Source organism: Rhineura floridana, chromosome 6 (genome assembly GCF_030035675.1).
Source record: "Rhineura floridana isolate rRhiFlo1 chromosome 6, rRhiFlo1.hap2, whole genome shotgun sequence".
Taxonomy (NCBI): domain Eukaryota; kingdom Metazoa; phylum Chordata; class Lepidosauria; order Squamata; family Rhineuridae; genus Rhineura; species Rhineura floridana.
In genome coordinates this window covers 34,568,450-34,595,571 of record NC_084485.1, presented here as the reverse complement: position 1 = coordinate 34,595,571, position 27,122 = coordinate 34,568,450, and the positions used below count along the sequence as shown (strand labels likewise).

The 27,122-nt window shown below is 42.3% G+C and overlaps 1 protein-coding gene across 3 annotated transcripts; it reads right to left on the bottom strand.

The window, feature by feature from the left end:
* Nucleotides 1-900: 900 nt before the first annotated feature.
* CCN5 (cellular communication network factor 5) lies at nucleotides 901-17,278 on the bottom strand. Of its 3 annotated transcripts, none has more exons than XM_061631423.1 (5): nucleotides 17,178-17,278; nucleotides 13,268-13,484; nucleotides 10,083-10,337; nucleotides 5,304-5,506; nucleotides 901-1,644 (listed from the first exon to the last, which is right to left on the bottom strand). In XM_061631423.1, exons 1-5 carry the CDS (start codon nucleotides 17,223-17,225, stop codon nucleotides 1,585-1,587), a joined length of 783 nt encoding a protein of 260 aa, XP_061487407.1. In that variant the 5' UTR covers nucleotides 17,226-17,278; the 3' UTR covers nucleotides 901-1,584. The 3 variants fall into 3 exon arrangements, with proteins under 3 accessions (XP_061487407.1, XP_061487406.1, XP_061487408.1); XM_061631422.1 differs by having other exon boundaries at nucleotides 902-1,647; XM_061631424.1 differs by having other exon boundaries at nucleotides 905-1,608.
* Between the last annotated feature and the right edge of the window lie 9,844 nt (nucleotides 17,279-27,122).

The window sequence follows — 27,122 nt, the reverse complement described above, 5'->3', positions numbered from 1 at the left end:
TCCTCAGCTGGCCACACCTCCCTTCCTCACTGCTGACTTCAGACCTTTAAGGACTACCCACAGCAAAGCATTGGGCTAATCAGTGTCTCTGCCTGAGCCTGCAGCAAAGTGTTTCTACTGGCCACACCTGGAAGGCAAACGGGTTGATCTACCAATCTGTTGCAAAATCTGCTTGATGCTGAATTTAAAAAACCCACTCAAGCTGATCCTAACAGGGCAAAAAGAGGGTGGAGTTTGACTGGCATAGTGTGCCCCCATTTTCAGAAAAGAGAGGTGGAGATGCACTGGAACCCACACAACAGTAAGTGTGTCTCTACCCTCAGTCTGCCCTCAGCTAGACCCCGCCTTCCTATTTTTCCATGCAGTCCAGTGGTTGGCACTGCTTGTCAGCTTCCTCCTCCTGAGTCTCAGGGTTGCCACTGTAGAATTCAGCAAGGAGGAGGTTGGGGGCAAAAGTAGGATCAATTGGTTCTGCCTTTCATTGGCTTTGGCTCTATCTAATGTTGGCCTCTATGCCTTCCACCTTACCAGTCCCAAAGAGTACCAGCCACCATAGGACACCAAGCTGGGGAAGGCTGTTCTAGAGGCTCTTGTGCTTCTCAACTGCTTATCATTTCTTCCTAGCAAACAAAGAGAATTTAATACCTCTGAGAAGCTGTGAAAGCCAAGACTCAAGCCCTAGGCAGGCATTCTACTCACATGAAAAGCTTACACCCAGGCAGGGAAAAGGGGATAAGCGCACTAAGCTCCCCCACCCACCAACTCATCCATCACCCACCAACTCATGAAGGGCAAAGGGGAAACTTCATGAGTACAGGAAGCTTCCTGCTTCAGATCTTTGACCCCACCTCCCTGTTCATGTTTAAGTTTGCACATGAACAGAACAGCTATAAAGAGCATCAAAGATTACCTTGAACTTTATCACAGATTCCCTCTCTTATAGTTATGTTCTTAAGTTTCTTATATACCAACTAAGGTCTATTTTCTGTTGCATGTGATTGGGGCTTGCCTCGAAACATTAGATTTTGCTGGGAGCTCCTTGAAGTAACCCTAGTCAATCCATCCTCAGACAGTTCATCATTGCATTTATTCTTTTTATTTCTAACAAAAACAACAGCCGGCTTTGAACAACAGTGGCTGCCTCACCCTCCCCACCCACAGCTCCCCAGAACTATTCTCCAGTGAAGAGATAATGCAGAGACAGAATAAGAGGGCATGGTTCCTTGAATCACTGTGGCTGCAAAGCATCGTTTTCCCAATGGATGGATTTATAATAGTAGCCGTAAGCTGGCAATAAACACACCAGTACTGCACAGTATGAAAACATATGGTCTGGTTTTTCTCACTGAACGATAACATTGTCTAGCGTAATTGCAGTGGAATCAAGGAAGAAGACAGATGTCAGCTGTGATGAGGCACTGCTCTTTAATCTTCTTCCTCCCTCCCAACTAAGGCTGGTCATTTCTTCTCTCTTTTTTCTGGGCGGTACTCTCATCACCAAAGAAACGAGAGCAGCTTGGGCTTGGTACAATCCAGCTGCTAGGATAAGGCCAGTATATCAACTGCTGAATGGAGTGGGCTGGTTTACAAGCGGCTTTGTCTTCCTCTCTGTGGAGATAGAGCACTCAGGGCAACTTCTAATATCTTCTGAAAAAGCACAGCTCAGTTAGAGACATATGGCCAAACTAGGTGTTGTGTGGGACAGAAGAAAATTCAACAAACTCCTAATTTCTTTTTAACTGAGAAACAGCCCAGGGAGGCTACCAATTTTAGTGGAGGAGCAGTGGGAAGAGGGACTGCTTAATCCTTTTCCTTCCTGTTTGGCTGATTACTTTTGCCCTCTCTGAGTTGCTTTTCTCTCGACAGGGGGGAAAATACAGGGTTTCCATATTTTTCCCCCTGCAGAGAAAAGGTGGGTGATTTAACCAGACAAGTGGCGGGGCATGAAAGGGTTAAGTAGCTCCTTGCTGCTGCCATCCCTCTGTTCAAATTACAGCATCTCAATAAAATAAAAAATCATTGCGAGATTGTGGGCTGTATCCAATATTCTCTGCCCACTAGTGCAAGGTGAAATCGTTTGAACTACTTCTTATGCACCCACACGCAGGTTCAAGGGTTCTTCACTTTTCCCTTAAGCCTAAAGCTGTTTAGAGTCTTTGTATGTAGCAACTGCACTTCACCTAGGCTTGTGCCATTGCCCCAGCAGTAAATCTAAACAAGCAGATTTAAAGAGGTGCTAGTGGACCTTTGAGTTTTAACAGAGGAATCCAATGCAACAGTTGGGCTGGCAGAAACAGATTGTGCAATCTATTGTGCAACAAAATTACTAGCAAACTGCTTACACGTACTCTTGTGCATTAACATTCCGCTGAGGCAAAATATATCACCAGCAGAACGAGTATACCTTTAAATGACTTTAACTGAGTGCTATAGTGAATACAACCCTGTATCTTCCACATAATACCTTGTCTGGCTGTGATTTTTTTACAAATATTTTTTCCATACAGCAGATGATGATGTATTTAGGGTGTGTTTGCAGCATTCTTCCCAAGTTCATCTTGTCTCTCCCCACATCTCTATGTTTTATCTGTATCTTCATTCAGTATTATCCTGTAGGGTTGCCAGGTTCAGGGCCTGAGACTGATCCTGTATCTTTAGGAAAAGGGAAAGTCAGCCAAGTGCAGGTGTTCCTGCAACACTGTAATGGGAAAAACCGCAAGGTGGAATTCTCCCTTCCCCCTGCACAACTTTTAAAGATACAGAAGACCTCTTGGTTGCCAGGCCCAGCCTCCATGAGGTCTTCTGTGTCTTTAAAAGTTGTGCAGGAGGAAGGGAGAATTCCACCTTGTGGTTTTTCCCATCACAGTGTTGCAAGAACACCTGCACTTGGCTGACTTTCTCTTCTCCTAAAGATACAGGATCAGTCTCAGGCCCTGAGCTCGGCAACCCTAGGCAGTGAGGTGACAAGGCTGGGGCTGCATGGATGCATCAGCACTGTCAATCTGGTTCTCCCACCAGCATGCCTCCACAGGCCCAACCCTGCCACCACCCTGCCTTGTGCCAGCCTTGTCCAGGTAACTGCAGTGATGCCACTGCTGGAAAGGTGCTCTACGGCTCTGACCCTTCCTAGGGAAGGGAGAAAAATTCAATTCAGTTTGTATTTAAAGGCAAAATTATCCAATTGGTACTTTCCAAAACCAAAATGTAGCCACTCTTCAAAATTTGCACTTCTCTGAACTTTGCATGGCAGTTTTTCAGCCAAGTAATGTGTACAAAAATGCATAGATTGGAGTATAAAGTGAAAATAACATACAAAATGCATTATTATTATTTTTTAAAAAAATCTCAAACTGATGTGGAAATGTGGAGAATTGAATTTAAGATTGGGAAAATGAGAAACAGAGAAAAACTGAAATGGACACATTTGCCCATCCCACCACACTGGCTGCTACTGAATGCACATACTTTTGATGTGCGCAAGCGGCATGAGTGTTTTATTTCCCAGAAAATATGGTATCAGCTGCTGCACCCAGGTCTTGCAAAGTAACCTTGGTTACCGCCCTCCAAAATTTATACTTCAGAAGCTGTGAAGTACAAATTGTTCCTCATGGAGCCAGAGACCCTCAGTCAAATAGCAAAGAAGCCCTCCCCAAAACAGGCCAGTTTAAACCCAGCCAGGTGGCATATTTAGTTCAAGCTGTGTCAATAAATCATGCTGGTATATTTTGGGTCATGGAAGGTCCATTGCTATTTTGGGATTCAACTGCTTACAGATCTTGGCAGCCAAACTTTAAAGTATTGATTTTGCTGGAGCAATTTATATCTGACTGAAGGAAAATGTCTTTCTCAAGTTGCTGAGTCCTAAGGGGTCCGTGGAGAATTTAGGCAGGAAGGAGGTTGAGGCAGGCCATGAGGCCAGTCACAGGCATTTGGAGAGTCTTGTGGGAAAAATATGTAAATACTTCCTCCACTGCACTGGAAAACAATGTTACAAAGAATGCAGGCCTGCCACCAAAAAAAGATGGCAGTTTTGACAAAACCCTCTATAATGTTTGGTTCATCTTACTCTATGCCAGTCTTCCTTAGCCTGGTGCACTCCAGATGTTTTGGACTACAACTCCCATCAGCTGCAGCCAGCACACTGCATAGGTGTTGTTGTCTAAAACATCTGGAGAGCACCAGTTTGGGGTAGGCTGGTCTACAATATACAAGATGTCAATACAATGTGCATTTTCTAAGTCCTGCAGAAGCATCCAAGAATGTGTGAGTAAGGGAATGCATACTATATATAGGTGGTGTCAGAGGGGCAAGCATGCCCCCTCCCAAGAAGCAGCACCCCCCCACTTCCCCCCTTTCCATTGCTAGACACCTGTCCTTAACTTGAAGGAAAGGCACTTCCATATGCAACTCATAAACTGGACATTAACAGTAAGGCTGCAGTCCTAAGCATTCTGACTTGAAACTTAACTCTATCTAAACCAACAGGACTTTAGGACGGGGGTGTTCATAAGAAATATAACATTGTTTCTGTTTGGGAATCTAATATGTGAGACAAAGCTTTGCCCCCCCCAGCTTTGCCCCCCCCCAGCTTTGCCCCCCCCCAAGCTTTGCCTTCTCAGAGCTCTTCAATATTTTTTTCTGGTTCTGCCATGGGCATTGTAATAAGGCAAAGAAAGCTGAATTAGGCTATTACAGAAGAAGAGGATGAAAAATCAGCGCATGGCCGTACAGCTATTCGTCCCTTAGTTGATTATGAATGGCTACATATCCACCATACATTTAAAGCCCTCCCTCCCCCTGAATCCTGGGAGCTGTAGTTCATCCTTCACAGAGTTACAATTCCCAGCATCGTTAACAAACTAGAGTTCCCAGGATTTTTGGGAAGAAGAATGTGCTTTAAAAGTATACTGCGTACACAGCTGAAACCCCTCAGGACTTGCTTCATTTCCCACAACTATACCAAAAGGCTGGCTTCCTTAGGTGCTCATGCATATACACACTTTTCTACCTTCTGTTTATCTTCCAATTAGCCTGCACACTCACTCACATTCTTCACCTCCTTGCAGAACCTCCTCTCTTGTCCTTGCCATCACCTGCTTGTTGGCCAGCCCCCTCTTACTGCCCCATAGTCCTTCACCCTCATTTGCTAGGAGAATTAAGCAGGTAATTCTCTGCTGCAGTAGTCAAGTTAGCCATCTAACCAAGTGGCTACCAAGTGGTGATGGCAGCCAGCTGGAATTCCCTTCTTTAAAAATCAGCTCAACCCTCATGAAGGTTTCGCTTAGCCACAGACCATCACTTACCGCATTAGCTATTCCTGTTAGACCTTGGCAAGGTCCGAGGATGCACAAGCGTCTCTGGGTTTCAAGCCTGCAGTACAGATTCTGGTTAGACACTCGTGTGGAAACTCCCACGCCACAGGTGGTAGAGCAGGCAGACCACGTGGTACTCCACTCTTTACATGGATAGGGGAAAGTTATCAACGCCATCCCAGGAAGCCTTTGTGCTGAGCAAGAAGCAAATTGAGGAAGAAGGAAGCTTCATTAAAACAGACACACGTGAATTTTATGTTAACGCCTTCCAGAGGGATAGCTATGTAAGTCTATGCATTGCAGCAAAAAACAAGAGTAATTCACACATAACCTTTCATGGACTAGAGTCCACCATCACAGAAAATTTCATGAAGAGTCAAGGGTGTAACTTCAGCCAAGTTTAGGACTTGGTCAGAGGTTGAAAGAAAAGTGTGCTTTGTACCAGACTACATTAAAATTCTCAAATTCTACAAGAAGAATGCCTCTTTAATTTCTGGTAAAAATGCATGTTACAACTTGTAAATCTAACTCTGTAGGCATAGCACTACAACAGCTGTTTATTTTTGTGTCATGATGCTGAAATAGCATTTTTTAAAAAAATGAAAAGCAGACTCAGGAGCTGCATGCCTGAGTGGTATAGCAGCCAGAGGTGAGGCTACTTGACCCTTTCTTTTCCAGCTATTTTCCCACTCAAAACTGTTCCTTCGAGTTTCTTTTCTCTCCTGAGTTTACCTGCCTAGCTAGGGGAAGGAGGGGAGGATACAATTTTGAGTGAGTGAGATAAGTAAGCAGCCCTTTGCCCAGTATCAGATGGCATTATAGGGCAACAGCACTCACCTGACATCCCTAGTAGAGTTCCTGCTACTTACTGTGAAGGGGAGGTGTAGGTTGCAGGAAAGTCAGTGTAGTGTAAATGCATCGATGGAGCCAATCTGGTGCTTCTGCCAGTGTGTTTGCACCATGCCATCCTCCCCCTTTCCTTCCTGGTAAGCAGCAGGGACTCAGCTACTGGGAGGTCAGGTGAGAGTCCACCACCACCATGCTATCTGCTGCTGTCTTTCCCATACTATTCCTTTTCTTAAAATTGCAGCCGCCTGAGGCTTTTTTTTAAAAATCTTGTGTAACATGTATTTGTATTTTATATTACATGCACTTATGTTTAATTTACACTTTATCCTTATAGCTTTAATGGCAAGCTTGGATTTGGCTTCTTTTGAAGGGGGGGAGTACATTAAATTCCTATCTCATTCAAAATATGTGGGAGTGGAGTAGGGATATGCTAGAATTCCACCCAATTCGGATTTGGTACCAAATTTTCCATTGATTCACTTATCCACAAATTGGATTTTTATATAATAATTTTCCACAGCTATTTTTGGAAATTGGTTTTTTTTTAAAAAAAATCAGTGTCTAAAGCATTGATATTTTTATCAATATTTTCTTCAATTTATTAACATTTCCTTTTAAAATATCAATATTTCCATTAAAAATATTGATAGTAATATCAATATTTTTTTCCAAGGGGAAAAAAAAAACAGGATTGGTGAAAGTGGTGCCTTGCAGACAAAGAACAAACTCAAATCAATACCAGCCTGTTACATTGATGGAATGCTTTCAAACTGGCACTGGCCATAAATCCCATCCCTAGAGCGGAATGATGCCAATACTAGGTCATGATGGCATGGGACTACATGCATGGGTTCTTCACAATCAGCAGGGTATAGATATAGTTTATATTGATATATCTATACATAGCTACAAAATCTCATGTGAGAAGCCACTCTGAGGCTGCACTCCTACAGTATACAGAAATACCTCAGTTAACAACGTAGATGTGTTCCTGGACATTACTTTTTTTAACAGAAACTGTGGTACCAGAAATAGGAATAACATGGAAAGAAAATGGATAGGTTCCTACACCCACTCATAGATGGTGCAGGCAGCTTCAACAGGGACTTTAAAGGGTGCCTACCTGGCTCCCACCCACTCCCACTCCTTCTCCTCCTCTGAATCATATTGGATCCCTCCCTCCCAGTCCTGGGAGAAAGCAAGAGATCTCTTTAATGTACATCAAACACACAGGCTGATCAGTTTCACCTTAAAGCAAAGGCATAGGCTTGCCAGTTTATTGATAGCAAAGCAGACACAGGCTGGTCAGTTTCACCTTCAAGCAAAGGCACAGGCTTGACAGTTTATCCCATGGCAAAGCAAATCTGGTCAGTTTCACCTTTGAAAAAGCCTTCCTTAAAAGGAGCTTTGTTCCTGGAACATTCCTTAACTGAGGTATTACTGTAGACTAGGGATGGAATCCTCTCCGTTTTTAGGTTCTGTTTTTAAGTGTGGCCCCCTAGTGGTCGTTAATGATCGCATTCCTTTTTCCTCCAATATCTTTTAATTTTTCGGATCTGCTCTGATTTTGTTGTTGCTTTGTACAGAATTATCAATATTATAATCGCTATTTAGTCATGAGTCTCCACTGGTATTGATTTTTATTCTGAACTCTAATTATTGTCTGTTTAAATTCCTTTTCAAGTACATTTCCAGAGCAGATTAGGGCAGATAATCAAGTCAGTGTCTTCCTCCCTGTTGCTTACAATCTACACCTCATTCCCCCCTGCTGCTTTCTCTCTGTCAGTTAGAATCAACACTTCATTTACATCAGTGAAAGGAAACACACATTTGAAGAGGTCACATAAAAAGTAGATCGATAAAAGTATCACTCACACTCCCGATGATTTCAAAGTGATTTTTTTTTTTAAGAAGCAGAAAAAAAGAATAAATCGGAAACCAGGTGCAGAGAGTTACTACTTCAAAATTCACTCCGCAAAGATAGAGAATAACAGAAATAATTAATCCAATGGCAAATCCGATTATTGCAGAAACAGAGCTCATCGCTACTGTAGACCCTTTCCTGGGAGTAAACCCCACTGAACACAGTGGGACTTTCTTCCAAATAAGCATGCACAGGATTACACTGTTGCAGATAACTATGGTTATAGCTATAACAAATGTATTAGGAAGAAGAAGTCTTCTCAGCCAAATCCTCTAACGATTCCCCCCCCCCAACATTACCACATACTGTTGGATTTGGATTCTTATTTTTAAGGAATAAATGTATTGAGTTTCACAAGTTCATTACACTTAACAATGTGACCTTTACATTTATCTATATGCTTCAGACTCGTTTTTTACAAAGAGATCTCTCAGGTTTCAGGCAAAGCACAGTTGAATTTGAATTGTGAGATGTTGCCATATTTTGAGTGCACATTATATTTTTGCCTTTGTCAGCTGTAAATCAAGGGACAGATGTATGCGCATGAAGGTGGGCAGCAGCATCAAGTGGCAAACTTTTCTCCAGACTACACACTTTCTAGTTCAAAAGAAGAGAGAGACCTGTTTCTGTACCTTATTTTGTAAAAAGAATTTAGGAATATAGGAAGTTGTCAGACCAAGGTCTATCCAGCTCAGTATTGTCTACACTGACTGGCAGTGTCTCTCCAAGGTTTCAGGCAGGGGTCTCTTCCAGCCCTATCTGAAGATGCTGGGGATTGAACCTGGGACCTTCTGTATGCAAAGCAGGGCCCTTACCACTGAGCTACAACCCTTTAGCTTGTGATTAGGCCAGCCTTGCAAATAGGTTCATGAAAGTTACTAGCCTGCCAGAGGCTGGCAGAAGAAGGATAGAGAGCTCTGTTCCTCTTGTAGCAACTCACATTTAGGGTTGCCAGGCACAGGGCCTGAGACTGATCCTGTATCTTTAGGAGAAGAGAAAGTCAGCCAAGTGCAGGTGTTCTTGCAACACTAATGGGAAAAACCACAAGGTGGAATTCTCCCTTCCTCCTGCACAACTTTTAAAGATACAGAAGACCTCTTGGAGGCTGGGCCTGGCAACCCTACTTACATTGCTATACAAGGTACAGAGGAGGCATGGAATGCTACATCCCTCCTCTGCCAGCCATAGATAGTCTATGTGTTCTACTTTATAGAAGACAGTCCTCTATTTCAACATCTTTTTTTTTAAGGGCTGTCCAGTCCAAGTCCATTTTAAAGATAAAGAACCCTAAGAACAGAAAGTAGGAAGAGCCTTGAAGTTGTTCATTAGCAGTTAGACAGCAGACTGTGCAGGTACATCCAGGTCACCCAATCACAGTCTTCCCCGCTATCATGAGATCCATTGTGGTTCTTTAAATTATAGTAATTATTTCTAAATCTGCATCTATCCATACAAATTAGCATATGCATATTCTGTGCAACTCTATGTCCCCCTTTTTGGCAATGACTTTCCTCTTTTTTGGCCACCCTAGATAGTCCCTTCACTCACCTGCATGCAATACCTTCTCACTATGGCTACCAGGCTATTGCTTAAATGCAAGACTGCTTTAGGCTTCTACAACAAAATGATGGCCACATTCACACCATGCATTTATTTTACCATTATTCCAATTTAAACAGTCGTGGCTTCCCTCAAAGAATCCTGGGAAGTGTAGTTTGTGAAGGGTGCTGAAAGTTGTCATGAGACTCCTATTCCTCTCCCCCAGCTACAATTCACAGAGTTCTCTGAGACAAGGGACTGACTATTAAACCACTCTGACAGTTGTAGCTCTGTGAGGGGAATAGGGGTCACTTAACAGCTCTCAGCACTTTTCACAAACTACACTTCCCAGGATTCTTTGAGGGAAGCCATGACTGTTTAAAATGGAATAATAGTGGAATAAATGGATGGTGGGAATACGGCCAACGACTGCAAATGTGGGCCAGGATCTGTATTACCTGCCATAGGAAACTGCAAGATCTGTCTATCTTCTCTTTCACAAATCCATTCCTGACAACACTTTCCTGGGATCTCCACACGCCTTGGATGGGGGCAATCAGGAGTGGGGAGGCGAACATCCTCACTGCAAAGGGGAACACATGTAAAACCTCCTCCTGAGCAGCGGCACTGAAGCTTGCAGCTTGGCTGGAACACTTCACCATCCCGATAGATCTTCCCATTCACTTCACAGCTGTCATCCTCTCCCTCCTCATCTGCAGCCGACATCCAGAGTAGCCAGAGACAATGAGATAAATCAATTATAGGCATTCAATCTGCGATAGAGCTACCACCTACTGTAGTATTATTAGCAGAGGAATATGACACCTGCTTATTCTGAAACTGAAGCTGGCCCTGACTTTCTTTTAGGAAAGGGAATTTCTCCAGTGAAAAATACATATGAATTGGGGTCAGAAACCCAGTTTATTTGAGCCTCAAACCCAAAAACCAAAATTGATATTTAAATTTTGGGCTAAAAGACAAGCCCAATTATGACTGATGGATTTTTGAACATTCTGCCATTGCAAGAACAATGTGGTGTCAGAGCTGCTCATACAGATAGGAATCCCCAAACCAGAATGCAGACTAGACAGTAGAGGGTGGAGTAGAAGGCAGCAGCAGAACCACATCTTGTGTTGGGCATCCATCTGGCTTTTCTGCTGTGGCACAGTCTTCTGTGGGACAGCTCAGAAATCAAGAAATCCATTTGCAACATTCTAGAGCGGAAGTGGGAAGTATAATCTAAATAATTTTGGACCAGGTTATTTGAAGGGTTACGTGCACCCATATGAAGAGGTCCAGACCAAAACTTTGTACATACAAAGCTGTCTTATACTGAGTCAGACCATTGGTCTATCAAGGGGCACTCCCAGACTGTAGCTATTTTCAGGTGGGATTCAACCAAATACTGGCAAATCCAGGTTGTTATTATTATTATGGTGCAATTAAATCTGATTTGGAGCTCTTGAATAACAAACCCACTTCCCTCAAAGAATGGCCTTTTTGCAATAAGAAAAGTATAGGGAAATGCAATGTAAAGTATAGGATAACACTTGCTTTGATGTAATGTCATCTAATCTCCCTGTCAACAAATCTTCAGCAATCTTCAACCTTCAGATCCTGACCCATCTTTAACACAAGCATGCATTTTGGGACCCATTACTTCTTCTTCTTATTTTTTTACAATATATTTGTATGGCATTACTGCTGCTGTTTCAACTGACCTTAGATCAGGTCATGACCCAGTAGTGGGTCCCAAGTCCCGACTCACCAGTTGAAGACCAGTGGTCTACACTAACTGGCTGTGGCTCTCTAGGGTTCCAGATAGGGAACATAATAGCCTTGTTCCTTACTAGGGGTGAGGGACTACAGCTCAGTGGCAGAGCACATACTTTGCATGCTAAGAGTTCCAGGTTCAATCCCTGACACCTCTGGTTAAAAGCAGGAGATAATGCGAAAGGCTTCTGCCTGAGATCCTGGAGTGCCACTGCTAATCAAGAGCTGAAAACACTGAACTTGAGTAGATAGTTTCTGACCTGGTATGATGCTGATTCTCTGTTTTATTTGACTGCCTAATATGCTAACACCCAAGCTAAGTCTGACTCCTCAGTGTGGTATCCTACACTATGTTTCCAAGAGCTGGCCACCATTCTCCTGCTCTTTCTTAGAAAGCCTTTGAAAAGAGGGGACGTGATTTTGTTCCTAGTTAGGCCTTGTTATTTTGTGATAGGCTGATATTTGTTTAGCTCACGTCCCTGTCAGCTGACCTGAACTCTCCAAGTAGGACAGGAAATCAGGGCATATTTGCTAACTTTTGTTTGCATTCCTGCCTGCTACCATGGGAGCTCCAGAGAAAGAATAGAGAAGACACAGTCATGATGTAAAGTCAAGCCTGCTCTGTGTACCTACTTACCGGACTGCAGTCACAACCTCTGATTTATGTCTCTGTAATAGCATTATCCCTTTCTAGTGCGATACCCTGCAAACGGTGCAAATATTTCAGATAAGCAGCATGGTCCAATGCTTGAAATTTTCATGTATGCAAATAGAGGAGATGGCAAAGAGAGAAGATTGATCTACTGAGTGGTGATGTCACAATGGCCCATAACTCTTCAGTGACTAAATCTTTTTCTTTACTAGTGTTCCTAGGGAGATAGGGCATTTTCCAATTATCTTTCATCCTTCCCCTCTAAGCTTTTGGGCAGTGCCAGGAAAAGCAATTCAAAAGTAAGAAGGTGGACACACTTTCATCCTTACATATATGTGGAACATTATGACAGAGATGCTTCTTGTAGCTCCCAGGGTATGGTCTGAAGACACATGAGGCCACCACCTTACTGAAGCTAAGCAGATCTTGGTCAGTGCCTCCGGAGAACCCTATGGATGCTGCCTTGGGTTCAACAACTGAAGAAAGGTGTGATAGAAACATAGGAAGGTGCCTTGTACTGAGTTAGACCACTGGTCCATCTAGCTGAGTATTGTCTACAAAGTGGCTGTCTAGGGTTTCAGGCAGGGAATCTTTCCCAGCTCTACCTGGACACACCAGAGATTGAACCTGGGACCTTTTGCATGTGCTCTGCCACTGAGCTATGGCCCTTCCCCTATCTTCCATACTGTTAATTCAAGGTATAGCCCCTCAAAAGTGACACACAGTTGTTTTGCAACTCAAAACTAATGGCTATCAAGAGACCTGTATAAATTCGTCTAGATCCTCCATGCTAGCACCCATCATAGCACCCCTTAACAATCAGTGAACTGTGCTTTAGCTGGAAGTTACATCTGGAAGTGACCTCCATTGAGTTCTATAGCATTTAATACAGAGAATTTTCATGCATGCAAATAGAGGAGAAAGCAAAGAGAGAAGACTGATCTACAGAATGCTGATGTCATAATGGCCCTTAACATATTATAAATGTAATATATAAATATAAAAAGTAAGACAATAAATGTTAAAATACTAGCAAAAAAGGCTATCATTATGGACAGGCGGCTGGAGCAGAAAAATGTCCAGTAGACTGAAGGAGCCACTTGGATAATACCTTTCTTTCTGCGCATGGAGAAGTTTTCCTATCTCTGTCACCTACTTCTTGTATAGGTCACATCTATGATCAAGGGATTCCTGAAAAGAGTTACAATATTTGCTCACAATTGCAGATTCCTCCTCTCCCCATAGGGGCGGTGCTGTAATCACAGACAAGTCCTTGGCTCTGATCACACACGTGAAGGTAGTTGCAGGGCTCTCCTAGCCTGCGGGCACATACGTTGCAACAGCCACAGCCATCCAGAACTAAGGAGGAGCCAGGAGGGCAACGGGGAGGGAGCCAAGGGCAATAGCATGGAGTTTGGCAAAGCTGAGCATACACCTGAACAGAGAGAGAGAGACAGACAGAATACAGTCACATGGTAAACTGCCCAGCTGAATCAGTTTTTCTAAAAGAATATATTGACACTGAATCCATCATTTTAGCTACAGTATGGCTACTAACCACAATGGCTATATTTATTTATTTATTTATTTGCCGATTTATAACCCGCTTTCGTTCACTGAATTCAAAGCGGCGTACAACAGTATAGTCTCATACAATATAAATAAACTCATAAAATCAGTTAACATATCCATTAAAAATCAATTAAAAATTAACATTAGATGAAAACAGTACTGTTTACATATTAAAAGCTTGGCGAAATAAAAAGGTTTTAACATGTCGACGAAAATCTAAGAGGGAATTAGAAAGCCGTATCTCCAGTGGAAGGGTATTCCACATACTAGGGGCCACCACTGAAAAAGCTCTATTCCTAGTGCCCGATTGACGGATGGTAAAAGCTGAAGGAATAGTCAAAGTACATTCAACAATGGATCTCAGTGGACGATGGGATGTGTATTCACAGATGCGATTAGATAAGTAAAGTGGCGCCAAGTTATGTAAAGCTTTAAAAGTTAGGACCAACAGCTTGAATTGATTACGAAACATAATAGGAAGCCAGTGCAGATGATATATTCTACCTCCACTGTCAGAAGCAGTATGCCCCTGAGTAGCAGTTGCTGGGAATCGTAGGTAGGAAGAGGGTTGTTGCATGCAGGTTCTGCTTGGGGGCTTCCCATGGGCATCTGGTTGGCCATTCTGAGAACAGGATGCTGGACTACATGGATCTTTGGCCTGATCCACCAAGGTTCTTTTTATGTTTTCACACGTTTAAGGCACAATTCACAATTTGGCTAGTGAGGCCATTTTTTTTAGAAACCACGCGTACCTGTCAACCAGCTGGTGTCACTCCAGTGGGGAGATGTCAGCTAATGAGCAGGGGATGAGCAACTGTGTTGGAATAGTTCCAGCTGAGAACAGGTGAGTGAAGTCAAACCAGCAGGATTTAAACCCCTCTCATCATCCTGTTCAGTTGAAAGCCCTTTTGCATTAACAGCCCTGGGTTTTGGAAGTTGTATGTGAAGGGCAGGGCAGTTGGCAAAAATTCGAACAGCCCAGCGTTGTTCTTTGAACCTTGAAAACTAGAGGTTCACAGAGCAGCACGGGCTGTGTGCAAAAGGACTCTCACAGCCCCATGCCTGACTGACAGATGAGTGCCCTGCTCACTTGTCAAATTTGGCCCTCCAGGGGTGGAGAGATAAGGATCTGGCCCACTGGCCAGAAAAGGTTCCTCAACCCTGAATTAAAACAAGACAGCCCCTGCTTGAAGAGTTGCCAACTATAAGACATGACACAAACAGGGAAACGAAGGTGGAGAGAAAACAAAAAAAAAGTAAACTCAGGCTAGGTCCAGGAACACATGTTCAAATCCCCACTCAGCCATGAAGCTCACTGGGTAACCCTGAGGCAGTCACTTTCTCCCTCACAGGGTTATTGTGAGGATAAAATGGTGGGGGAAGCCTCTGTCCTGACTCAGTGAAGGGAGGATATGATAAAAATGTAATGAATGAACACATTGCCACTAGTGGGCAGGGACAGAATGATCTGTCAATTTTTATTCTCTCAGTTTCTCATTTTTCTAATCTTAAATTTGGTTCTCCACATTTCTGCAGCAATTTGTGGATCTTTTTTTAAAACAATTCTTAGCATTTTAAAGCAAACTTCTAATAAATACATTTTTGTATGCAGTTTTGACTAATGTACACATTTTTGCAAACAATTTATCCTAATATAATGCATTTTTGTATGTTATTTTCACCAATATACTGTATTCATTTTGTGCACACTTTCCCCTAATATATGATTTTTGTAAACATTGCTTGGTTGGAGAACTGCATCACAACAATAATAGCAAATTTTGAAGGATGTCTGTGTTTCAGTTCTCATATTGTTTTGGAAAGTGTGAATTTGATAAATTTGGCCTTAAACACAAACTGAATCTAATTTCTTCCCCATCCCTCCTGGTGGGTGTGGGCATTAGAGTGAGATCAGTCTGATGTATAGAACATATTAAAGCTAAAACAGAAATTGTGAATCAAGAGGTTGAAAAACAACAAAAATGTGTATAGTATGGATGCAGCCTGGCATATTTCTTCCTTTCTGATTAAGTGAGAGAGGGACTCAGTGTCCATGGTAACTCACACTTGAGCTCATCATAAGACAAGGGCCAAAGATTGTAAGAGAATCTGCCTTCTTAAGAATTTGCTCAAGATGAGCTGCTTTGTCAGTGCTTCTTCCCTATAGTAATTTATTTGCATTCTGAAGAAAATGTCATTATGGCACTAATGTTGAATGTTTTCTGCATCTCTAGAAGTATAACTGTTAAATTAGTTGGTGCCCTTTTATCTCCCTCATAGAATGTAGAAGCAAAACCTCTCTACAGTCATTCACAAGAGCACTATTCAAATAATCTGATAATTATGAATTGCACTTTTCCTGGTATCAGTTCAAATCTTAATAGTGTGTAGTAAGGAAAATCAAAATTCTACCTTTACAGTGCCTAGAACAAAATTTCCAGGGCTTGATGCCATTACGAGGTAATTGTTCTCCATGCACAGCTTGTTATAATTGTTGAAGTATAGTATTTATTTTAATGGATTTGCTTCTGTCCATACTGGCTATTCTTGGATGTAAATATGGTAAAGATTTGCAATTATCTGGTTAATTTCTACCTCTCTCTGGTTTTATTGTAGGTTGCTGGGTCCTTAGATAACACCTAATCTTATGGTCAGTCACACAGGGCTCAAGTCCATGTGTTACAAATTTTAAAAGGCAGGCAACAGCAACAATCTCAGCACTTGCACAGGTTTCCAAAATCTGGAACTGAAGCACTATTCTAAAACCACTGGAAAACTCTCAAGTGATTAAATTGTTTTCTGGTGTGTGCATGTGTGTGTGTGTGTGTGTGTCTGTCTGTCTGTCTGTCTGTGTGTCTCTGTGTGTGTGTGTGTGTGTGTGTGTGTGTGTTTGTGTCTGTCTGTCTGTCTGTGTGTCTCTGTGTGTGTGTGTGTGTGTGTGTGTGTGTGTGTGAGTAAGTGTGAGAGAGAGAGAGAGAGAGAGGTGAGTACATGTTAAATGAACTATGTTGTTCATCCTGCACAATCCTGAAGGAGGCATCAGTTGTACATGTGCTTCTCTGTATTTTCCAGAGCAAATGTTGGACAACAATTGAGCAATCTTGAAAAATAATGCCAGCTGCTTGGCTTTCTGCCTTTTGAGGTTGTTACACAGAGAACTGGGTATGCAGATGAAACTATTTAATTGATTACTACTATGCAGGCTTCTCAGCTAACACAAGTACATGATTTTGATACTGGCACAGTTAATGAAGAAGATCCAGAAATAAGGATCTAAAAAATGGGACCAGTGATGCTAAAGGAGACACACTAGCTGTATATATTGGCCCATGAATTTTAGAAATTGGCCTTTTAAAATATATTCATAACAGCACATTCTCCTCTGTTTGCACAAATGTGGCATTTAAGCATGCACATTAAAAAGAAACATTAGTGTTTTAAGACATCCTTGAATTATTGCAGTTGCCAAACTAGAGTTCTTGATCACAAATTGTTTTTTAAGTGGGGGAGGGGGGAAATCCTCTTTGTCTAAACTAACATTTCCCAGCTTCCTTACCTTGGAAAGGAGACAAAGGAAGAAGATCAAGAGAAGCTGGAGTTTCATTCTGACACTTCAGCACATCCCTCCCCAGGCAGTTTGGAGACAGCAGCGTGTCTGCAGTTTTTAAAGTCTGCGAGTAAAGTCCTGCAAGTGTTTATACTCTTCCCTGCTCTGATGTCACTCCTAGGCTCCAGTATAAACACAAGTAGGTTTGGACAAGCGTCAAGTTGTTTCTTTTTCTTTCCCCCCCCCCCCACATTCCAGCTAAGATTTCCATTCACCTCAAGGTGAGAACATGCAACCCATTCACAAAGCTTAGAAGGGAGACTTTGCTGTATGTTGAGTGCAGAAGCAGGACAGAGGGGAAAACAGTAAAGATATCAGATAAGGTGCATCTTTCAATGGGACAGCTTCTATTGATGTAATAGTATGCTTTCAACAAGATGCCTGCCTACTTCATAGAGCTCTTTGAGTAGCAGAGGTTCTCTGAATTGTGGCAGCTTGATTTTATTTGCACCCAGTGGCAGCTTGTAAGGTGAGGTGGATTATAGTAACTGGCCACTGCCAATGACTGGAGAGAGACCCAGAATAGGGCACATGCACTTAGTGATAGGCATCACTAGGAGGCAGCAGGGGCAATTGAGGCAGTTCCATGCACATGCAAGGCTGCTGAATAGCCAGCACTGCCCAGCATGAGCACTTGTCAAATACATCACCACATCCATACCACAATGAAAGCTACTGGGCATGTACTAGTGCCTCCACCCACTGGTGCATAGGACCCCTAATCTTTCTCAGTTACTGCTCAGTGACTCCTGACTACCATCTAGCCTCTTTACGAGCCACCATTGCTTGCATTTCACTTGATCACTTGTACACTTGATTGCTCTCCACAAGGTTGCCTCTGTGTCAGCTAAATAAGTGGAGAGGGAAGGCACTGTGCCTGCTAGCCCTGACTCTGACATCACTTGTACCCTCACCCCCCCCAACACTGGTGCATTCAGTGTGCACCATCTGAAAAGAGTAACCCAAATTGGACAAGATTCCCAATCTCATGGAAGTCTACATGGATACAGCTGTATGTCCTCTTTTTGGGGAGTCATGTAGAATGCACAGGCAGTGGGGATAGAGTTGGTGGGCATGATCCTGCTCCCCCTACACACATTTAGCCAACATGTGGAGGTAATTTGTGAGAAGGACTTTGATGGATCACAGAAGAACGTGTCTATTTTCGTTTTAAAGCATTGTGTCTGGGTTCCTGCAGTGGCTTTGAACAGGCCACCACATCCTTCTGCAGTCATTATGTAATAAATATGGACAGGTGACTAGGGCCACATTCACATCATACATTTATTCCACTATTATTCTACTTTAAACAGTCATGGCTTCCCCAAAGAATCCTGGGAAGTATAGTTTGCAAAAGGTGCTGAGAGTTGCTAAGAGACCCCTATTCTCCTCCCAGAGCTACAATTGCCAGAGTGGTTTAACAGTCAGTCCCTCTTCCCAAAGAATTCCAGGAAATGTAACTTTGAGAGGGGAGTAGGGTCTCCCAACAACTCTAAGTACTTTTTGCAAACTACAGTTCCCAGGATTCTTTGGGGGAAGCCATGACTGTTTAAAGTGGAATAATAATGGAATAAATGTATGGTGTGAGTGTGATCTCGATCTTACCTGCTTCATTTGTCTTGCATTTCAATCCAAAATCATGGTTTGAAAGAGATCCCACTGATTTCAGAAGGAGTGATGTACATAAAATGGATTCAAAGCAGGTTGTTTGCTCCCTGGAAGATCTAGGCCACCCCATATGAAAGTCAAGGGGGCATTTTTAAATTGCAGTGTAGATATTGACAAAATTCAGTTTAAAACAAACCCTTATATTGGAGATTATTAGGAAAGGGTCAAAAATAAAACTAACAATGTCAGAATGCAAATCTATGATGTGATCATACTTGATATATTGTGTAGTGGTCTGATTGTTGTGCCTAAAATTGATGCTGTTGAAGGTGCAGGAAAGGGCAACCAAAATTATCAAGGGATGAAGAAACTCCCTAATGAGAAAACATTTAAAAAGCATTGGCCTTTTTACTGTAGAGAAAGAGAGGATATGATAAAGGTGTGTAACATTATGCATAGTGTAGAGAAACTGTATGGTGAGAAATTCTCTCTCATAAAGTTACATCCTGGGATCACCCAATGAAGCTAAATGGTGAGAAATTCAGGATAGAGAAAAAGTAGGTTTGCTACCACAAGATGTTTTAATGGCCTCCAACTTAAGTGGCTTTAAAAGGAGAGTAGACAAATTGATGGAGGATGCTACCAATCTCTCTTAGTCAGGAGGGCATATTATCTTCTGTGTCAGAGGCTGTATGTCTCTAAATACCAGTTGCAGGGGAACACGAGTGGGAGGAATGCTGTTGTGCTCATGTCCTGCTTTGTGGAAAGAGGATGCGGGACCACATAGGTCTTTCATCTCATTCAGCATGGCTCTTCTTAATGTTAGATTTAAATTATTGTTTTGAAATTGACACAACTGTTTGTTTCTAGTAAATATCACTAGATATTGTAAAGGCTAGACTCTGTGTACAGGTGATCTGCTGCTGAAATTTGCTCAAAAAGTGGGGACAATCTGCGCTGGGATTTCTGACAATTTGCACTCCACTCCCTAGCTTTTTTTGTGAAAGATAGTGTGTGCCATTAGGATGAAGAATGACACAATGTTTTAACAGTGCTCACTGCATGTTACTCACTGGTTTGAAAACCCTTCCCTTGATTAGATTACACACTTGAACACTCTCCCCTTGCAATCTTGGCATATGCCCGCCCACAACATCACCAGGCAGGTGTGGATACCTCCCCCATTGCTGAGACCGCCTACATCTATTTTCAAATGGACACGCTGCAAGGTAATGCAGAATCAATCTACAATGAGCTTTTGTTTTAGGAATGAAACACATTCTCCCAAGCATCTTGTTATTTATTTTATTTTTGCACTGATATTCCACCTCCAAGGAGCTCAAGGTTGTATACATGTTTATCTCCCTCTCCATTGTATTCTCACAAGAACCCTATGAGGTAAATTAAGCTGAGAGGCAGCGACTGGCCCAGGGTCACCCAGTGAACTTCATGGCCGAGTGGGGATTGGAATCCTGGTCTCCCAGGTCATAATCCAGCACCCTAACCACTTCGCTACACTGGTTATTTTCACCTGCTGATCATCTAGACTAGTGGTTCCCAAACTTTTTCCCCCATGGACCACTTGAAAATCACTGATGGTCTTGGCAGACCTCTTAATTATTTTTCTGCTTATTGTAACAACTGTAATGCACTATGCTAGGTGCTGTATGATTTGTAATTGTATTTTGCTTCTTTATTTCTTATATTTTTTATTGTATTACAATTTGCATTCCATAGAATTCAGATTGTAATACAGTAAAATACAACATAATAAATAAAAGTAATAAAATACAATTAAAATTAATATGAGTACTTAATGTGGACATGTCACAGACCACCTGAATGAAGCTCGTAGACCGCTGGTGGTCCATGGACCACAGTTTGGGAACCTCTGCTCTAGACTTATTCATACTTTCTCACCTGCCAGTCAACTCTGATTCATTTCAACCTGTAGCAGAGGAGCTAAGCATACAAATTGGGTCTTCTGACAGCATATCATGAAGCTAGGATGGGAATTTATATACCCATAGTTAACATGATATACAGAGCATTTGTTTTTGAAAATGGGCAAGTTGCAGTTCTGTAATATTACATGAGCCATGTCTTCCCCCCACCTCACTCCCCATGTTTCTTCCTCATACAGTTACTCTTGCATCACATTCTTAATTCAATGAGGAGTATGTATTATCTGTTTATTACATTTTAACTCCATTCTTCTGCCAAGGAAGGACCAGTGTACATGGTTCTCTTCTACCCCATTTTATCTTCACAACCCCATGAGATAGATTAGCCTGAAAAAATGGCAGCTGACTCAGGGTTACCCAGCGAGCTTCATGGCTGAGTGGGGATATGAACCCAGATTTCCATGCTCCAAGTTTACTCTATATCTGCTACTCTTTGCTTTCCCAGTGGGCTAAAAAGAATGGGATACCCTGCAATAAATAAGGCAATAAATAAGGCAATGTAAAAACCAAAAAAAGTTACTCTACCCAATTAATTCTGTCAAAGAGGAACAACAGGATAATAGTTGGAAGGGGTCTATAAGACCATCTGATACAAATCCCGTGCTCAATACAAGAATCCAAATTAAGGCATACCCAACAGGTGGCTGTCCAGCTGTCTCTTGAAACCTCCAGTGTTTGAGAACCCACCATCTCCTTAGGTAATTGGTTCCTCTTTTACCACTCAAACAGGTAAGCAGTTTTTCCTGATGTTCAGTTTAAATCTGGCTTCCTGTAACTTGAGTCAATTATTATGTGTCCTGCACTCTGGGATGATCGATAAGAGATCCTGGCTCTCCTCTGTGTGACAACCTTTCAAGTACTTGAAGAGTGCTATCATATCTCCCCTCAGTCTTCTCTTCTCAAGGCTAAACATGCACAGTTTCAATCTCTCCTCATAGGGCTTTGTTTCCAGTCCCCTGATCATCCTCATTGCCCTTCTCTGAACCTGTTTCAGTTTGTCTGCATCCTTCTTGAAGTGCGGAGACCAGAACTGGATGCAGTACTCAAGATGAGTCTAACAAGTGCTGAACAGAGGGGAACTAATACTTCATACAATTTGGAAACTATACTTCTGTTAATGCAGCCTAATATAGCATTTGCCTTTTTTTGCAGCCACATTGCACTGTTGGCTCATATTCAGCTTGTGATCAACGACAATTCCAAGATCCTTCTCACATGTCATATTGCTGAGCCAAGTATCACCCATCTTATAACTGTGCATTTGGTTTATTTTTCCTAGGTGTGGAACTTTGCACTTATCCCTGTTAAATTGCATTCTGTTGTTTTCAGCCCAATGCCTATCAAGATCACTTTAAATTTTGTTTCAGTCTTTCAGGGTATTAGCTTTCCCTCCCAATTTTGTATCATCTGCAAATCTGATAAGCATTCCCTGTACCTCCTCATCCAAGTCATTAATAAAAATGTTGAAGAGCATTGGGCCCAGGACTGAGCCCTGCACTACCTCACTCATTACTTCCATCCAGTTTGAGAAGGAACCATTGATAAGCACTCTTTGAGTATGATTCTGTAGCCAACTATGGGTCCACCTCATAGTTGTTCCGTCAAGCCCACATTAGGCTAGCTTTCTAATCAGAATACCATGGGGCACTTTGTCAAAAGCTTTGCAAGGGATCAATGTTTGCTATTTGTGATAAATATTGATCTGGGTTTTTTATGCAAAAATATCAATATTAGTATTGATTTTTTTTAAAAAACATCATTTTTCATAGATTTTTTAAAAAATGGATATTTTCCTCAACATATCAATATTAATATTGATATTTTTAAATATCAATATCTATATATTGAGGTACATCAATATTAATATAGATATTTTGAGGCTTTTTAAAAAAAATCCGCTTCAGCCACGGAAAATTCTAGGGGGAAAACCCGATCTGCAAAGGGAAAAAAAGTTTCCCAACATATATCAGAGTAACTGAAGTCCCCCATTACTACTACATCATGCCTCTTTGAAACATTGGCAATTTGCTTTTCAAAAGTCTCTGCCTTGTCTTCTCTTTGATTGGTAGTCGGTAGTAGACTCCAAGTACCATGTTCCTTTTATTCCTTGCCCCATTTATTTCAGTCCAGATGCTCTCAATGGGGCTACCAAGGCAGAAATAGTTATTTTCTACTCTAGATTGGTATGCATGTTCTCTATTATGCTGTTTCCCATGGGATTCTAGAAATTATTCTGAATGTTAGAGTCCACAACATACATTTAAACCACCTTTAAGCACATGGCTTCTCCCAAAGAATCTTGGGACCTGTCGTTTTTAAGGGTGCTAGTAACTGTAGCTCTGTGAGGGATACACTACAGTTCCCAGGATTCTTTGGGGGATGTTATGGCTGTTAAAGTGGTATAAATGTGCTTTAAATGCATAATATACAGAGTCAGACTAATGTTCCATCTACCTCAGTGTTGTCTACAGTGGGTCTCCAGGATTTCAACAAGGATTTTTTCCCAGCCCTACCTAGACATGCGAAGAATTGAACATGCAACCTTCTGCATGCAAAGCTGATGTTGTACTACTGAGCTATGGCCCTTTCCCAATTAAACAACAAACTATCTACAATTAGTCAAGAGTGAACTGTGGTTGAGACACACCCGTTGGAATTATTAGGGCTTTTGGTCCATCTGCTGGGAATATTTGCTGCTAATATTCCCAGCAGATGGACCAAAAGACCTAATATTGCTCTCAAGTCATCTGTGCTAAGTGCACTGAGACATAGTGCCCGCACACATTACACCCAAGATTTCTGCTGTATAATCAACACTGTCTCCACCATCATCCACCCTTTTGCTTTTTAAAAAGGTGTTTTTTAAATTTGTATATTTGTTTTTAATGTTTTTAATTGTTAACCGCCCAGAGAGCTTCGGCTATGGAGCGGTATATAAATGCAATAAATAAATAAAATAAAAAAAATCCACCCATCACAAAGGAAATCAGTGTTAGCAGGAAGTAAGAAAGAGAAGATTGACTTAGCCATAACTGATCAAATAGGAAGGGACACGTGGGCTTTAAAAGGGTAAACATATTTGATTAAATATCTGAAGACCTGTTTTATTTTGTCAGCAGATCTTGGTTCCCTTAGATATATTACTGAGTGAGGTATTATTCATTAGTGTGAGTTAATGGTCCTGATAGCTGGGGATCTCTCTCGAGCCTTTGAAGGAGAGAGCCATCAGAAGTGGAAAACATTGCAGCTCTCCAGCTGAAGGAAAAGGCCAGATGTGTGTATGTTGTGTGGGTCTGAGAGAGGGAGAGGGAGAGAGAGAGGGAGAGAAAGAGAATGCACACAGGCTTGACCCAAGATGTTTTAGTGCTGGAGTCAAAGGACAAGATGGTGCCCCCATTCCATGTATAGAAGGCAACTGAACAGGCAGTTGAATCTTACTTCAACACTAGTGACAGGACAATGTCCTCCACTGAACCCAAGGGAAGGAGTCTACCATAGGGGACACAGGAAAGGCCACATGAGTCATAAAGTTCTGTCCCCCAATACCTTGCTGCCACCTTCCAGTATCTGCTGCCTGAGACAACCAGCTTACTCTGCTTAATGGTAGTGCTGGCCCAGAGACTCAGAGAGAAAGCTGAGAGTTTCTAACTGGGGTTAGCTGAAATGGGGGATGCAGTCTTAGAGTGGTGGGCTGGCCAAGTTGCGGTGTGGGAATTTCCTTTGCAGGAGTGTCTGTGTTGGCTCCATTTATGCTCCACTCGAATATCTACATATAAAACAAATATTACAAAGACGTTGTGAGTACTCCAGTGCTTTCTCATCCAAAGGAAACTAAATTCAGTCGCACTTCCCTGAGAACATCTCACCACTTGGGATTAGTGGGGACTGTGTAACACTATAGAGAAATGTTGCCCCATATTATATTCCTTGCAGATCTGAGTGCCAAGAGAAGGCGAGGCTGAAATCAGTGTAAATCCCATATTATTTTGCACTGAAATGAGTGCAAATCCCATATTATACACTTTATTCCAACAGTCACCCTGATGAGCTCAGGAAGTAAAAGGAAGCAGCTGCAATTTTCTGGAAATACCAAGAGAGAAAGGAGGCCAAAACCACAAATAAGAGAACAGCCAATGGCCCATACTTAAGATTTTAACAAGGCCGTTCACTAACTAAGTGTCCCCCAGAGGGATTTGCTCCCGCCTCATTAGATTTCATAGCTGCTCCGGGGAAGGCAGCATGGGAACCAGGCAGCATCTCCACTCCACAGCCTCTCTCTCCAGGCAGAACCACCATGGCTGCTGGTATTAGTTAGTTTGTTTCCTACACTATAAGTGGCATTAATGAGGTGCCAGAGACAAGGATGGGCCCGGCTGATTCCATGTGCAGATGCAAATCAATAAGCGTGAGGACTCAGTCATCATAAAAAGCAAGTAAAGTGCACATCCACATGAGAATGTGCATGCGGACTGCGCGCGCGTGCACACACACACACACACACACACACACAGAGAGAATATTCCTGACTAGGCACTAAAGTACGTGCTCCTGGAAAAGTTAGAAACTTCTTTCACCTCTGAACATTCCTGCCCAGAGAGCAAGGGCCAATCGGCATACTTTTTGCTACGATAATCTAGCCAGTGTTAAGTACTTTTCAATCCCATGGGGTGGTATTCAATGGTAGTTCTACTCAGAGTACACCTATTAAAGTTAACAGACTAGGGTTGCCAGGTTCAGGGCCTGAGACTGATCCTGTATCTTTAAGAGAAGAGAAAGTCAGCCAAGTGCAGGTGTTCTTGCAACCCTGTAATGGGGAAAACCACAAGATGGAATTCCCCCTGCACAACTTTTAAAGATACAGAAGACCTCTTGGTTGCCAGGCCCAGCCTCCAAGAGGTCTTCTGTATCTTTAAAAGTCATGCAGAGGAAGGGGAGAATTCCACCTTGTGGTTTTTCCCATTACAGTGTTGCAAGAACACCTGCACTTGGCTGGCTTTCTCTTCTCCTAAAGATACAGGACCAGTCTCAGGCCAGGAACCTGGCAACCCTAGTTCAAAGGGAAGAAAGTGAGCAAATACATACAGTTACATACAGTTACATCCCCTCGCTGGATTGTCACCTTGTAGTAGTCAGTGGGCTTGTGTGTTCCAATGAACCCTATGAGTGATGCCGTCAGGAGTCATGTACTCCCAGCAGGGTCACTCATGGCAGTAAGGTCAAGGGAGAGGAACCAGACAAAGAAAGATCCAAGAACGTCCTCAACAGCAGAATAGGTGGAGGATAACAATGTGTATGTTACTACAGCTGTGAAGACGGATGAAGGCTGCAGCAGATAAAATACTTCCAATCATTCTGGTATCCATACCATTGGATCAAAGCCTTTTTCTTTAAATATTGTGTGTTGATCGTTGTGTGCTGATCTCCCCACATAAAACAAATTCACGCACAGGCATCTTCCAACCAAACCAAATGAAAAGTCCCATGCCGATCGGCAAATGGCGATGGGGGCAGGACTGTGAAATCCGGAAGCCCCTAGTCATGGATCGGCACATGGGCAGTGGATACAGACTCAGTCATCCTGGCTGAAGGACTGAGGCAGTTGAGTAGTTCAGCAGTTATATCCACGACTAAGCAGTCCTATTCAGGATCCACTCTGCTCACCCCGTATGGGGAGGGGGCTAGAAAAGGTACCCTAAACAAAGTCTGCCTCATCTCTCTCCCTGACTGGATTACCACCTCCAGTGGGGTCACCACTTAGCGGTTGAAAAAGACAATTGAACTTTGGAACATGTAATATACGGACATTGCTGGACAATACAGATAGTGAACATCCTGAACGCAGGACTGCCATCATTGTGAGGGAGTTGAAACATTTTAATATTGACATAGAAGCACTCCAAGAAACTCAAAGAGCAGGAGGAGGACAACTGAAAGAAGAAAAAGGAGATTATTCCTTTTTCTAGAAAGGACTGCCAGAACAAGAACGACAAATACATGGAGGAGGCTTTGCTATTAAAAATAATCTTGTGAAGCTCTTGTCAGAAGTTCCTATTGGCATTAATGAACGACTCTCAACTCTCTGGTTAAAACTTGCCAAATACCAGCAGGCAACTATTCTAAGTGCATATGCACCAACATTAGATGCTGATGAAGACATCAAGGAATTTTTTTATAACCAGCTGGACACCATCTTATCAGAGATACCTAAGGAGGATAAAATTATCCTCTTGGGTGATTTCAATGCAAGAGTTGGGTGTGATTTTGATTTATGGCCAGAAACCATTGGGAAAGAAGAAGTTGGCAATAACAGCCTGAATGGAAT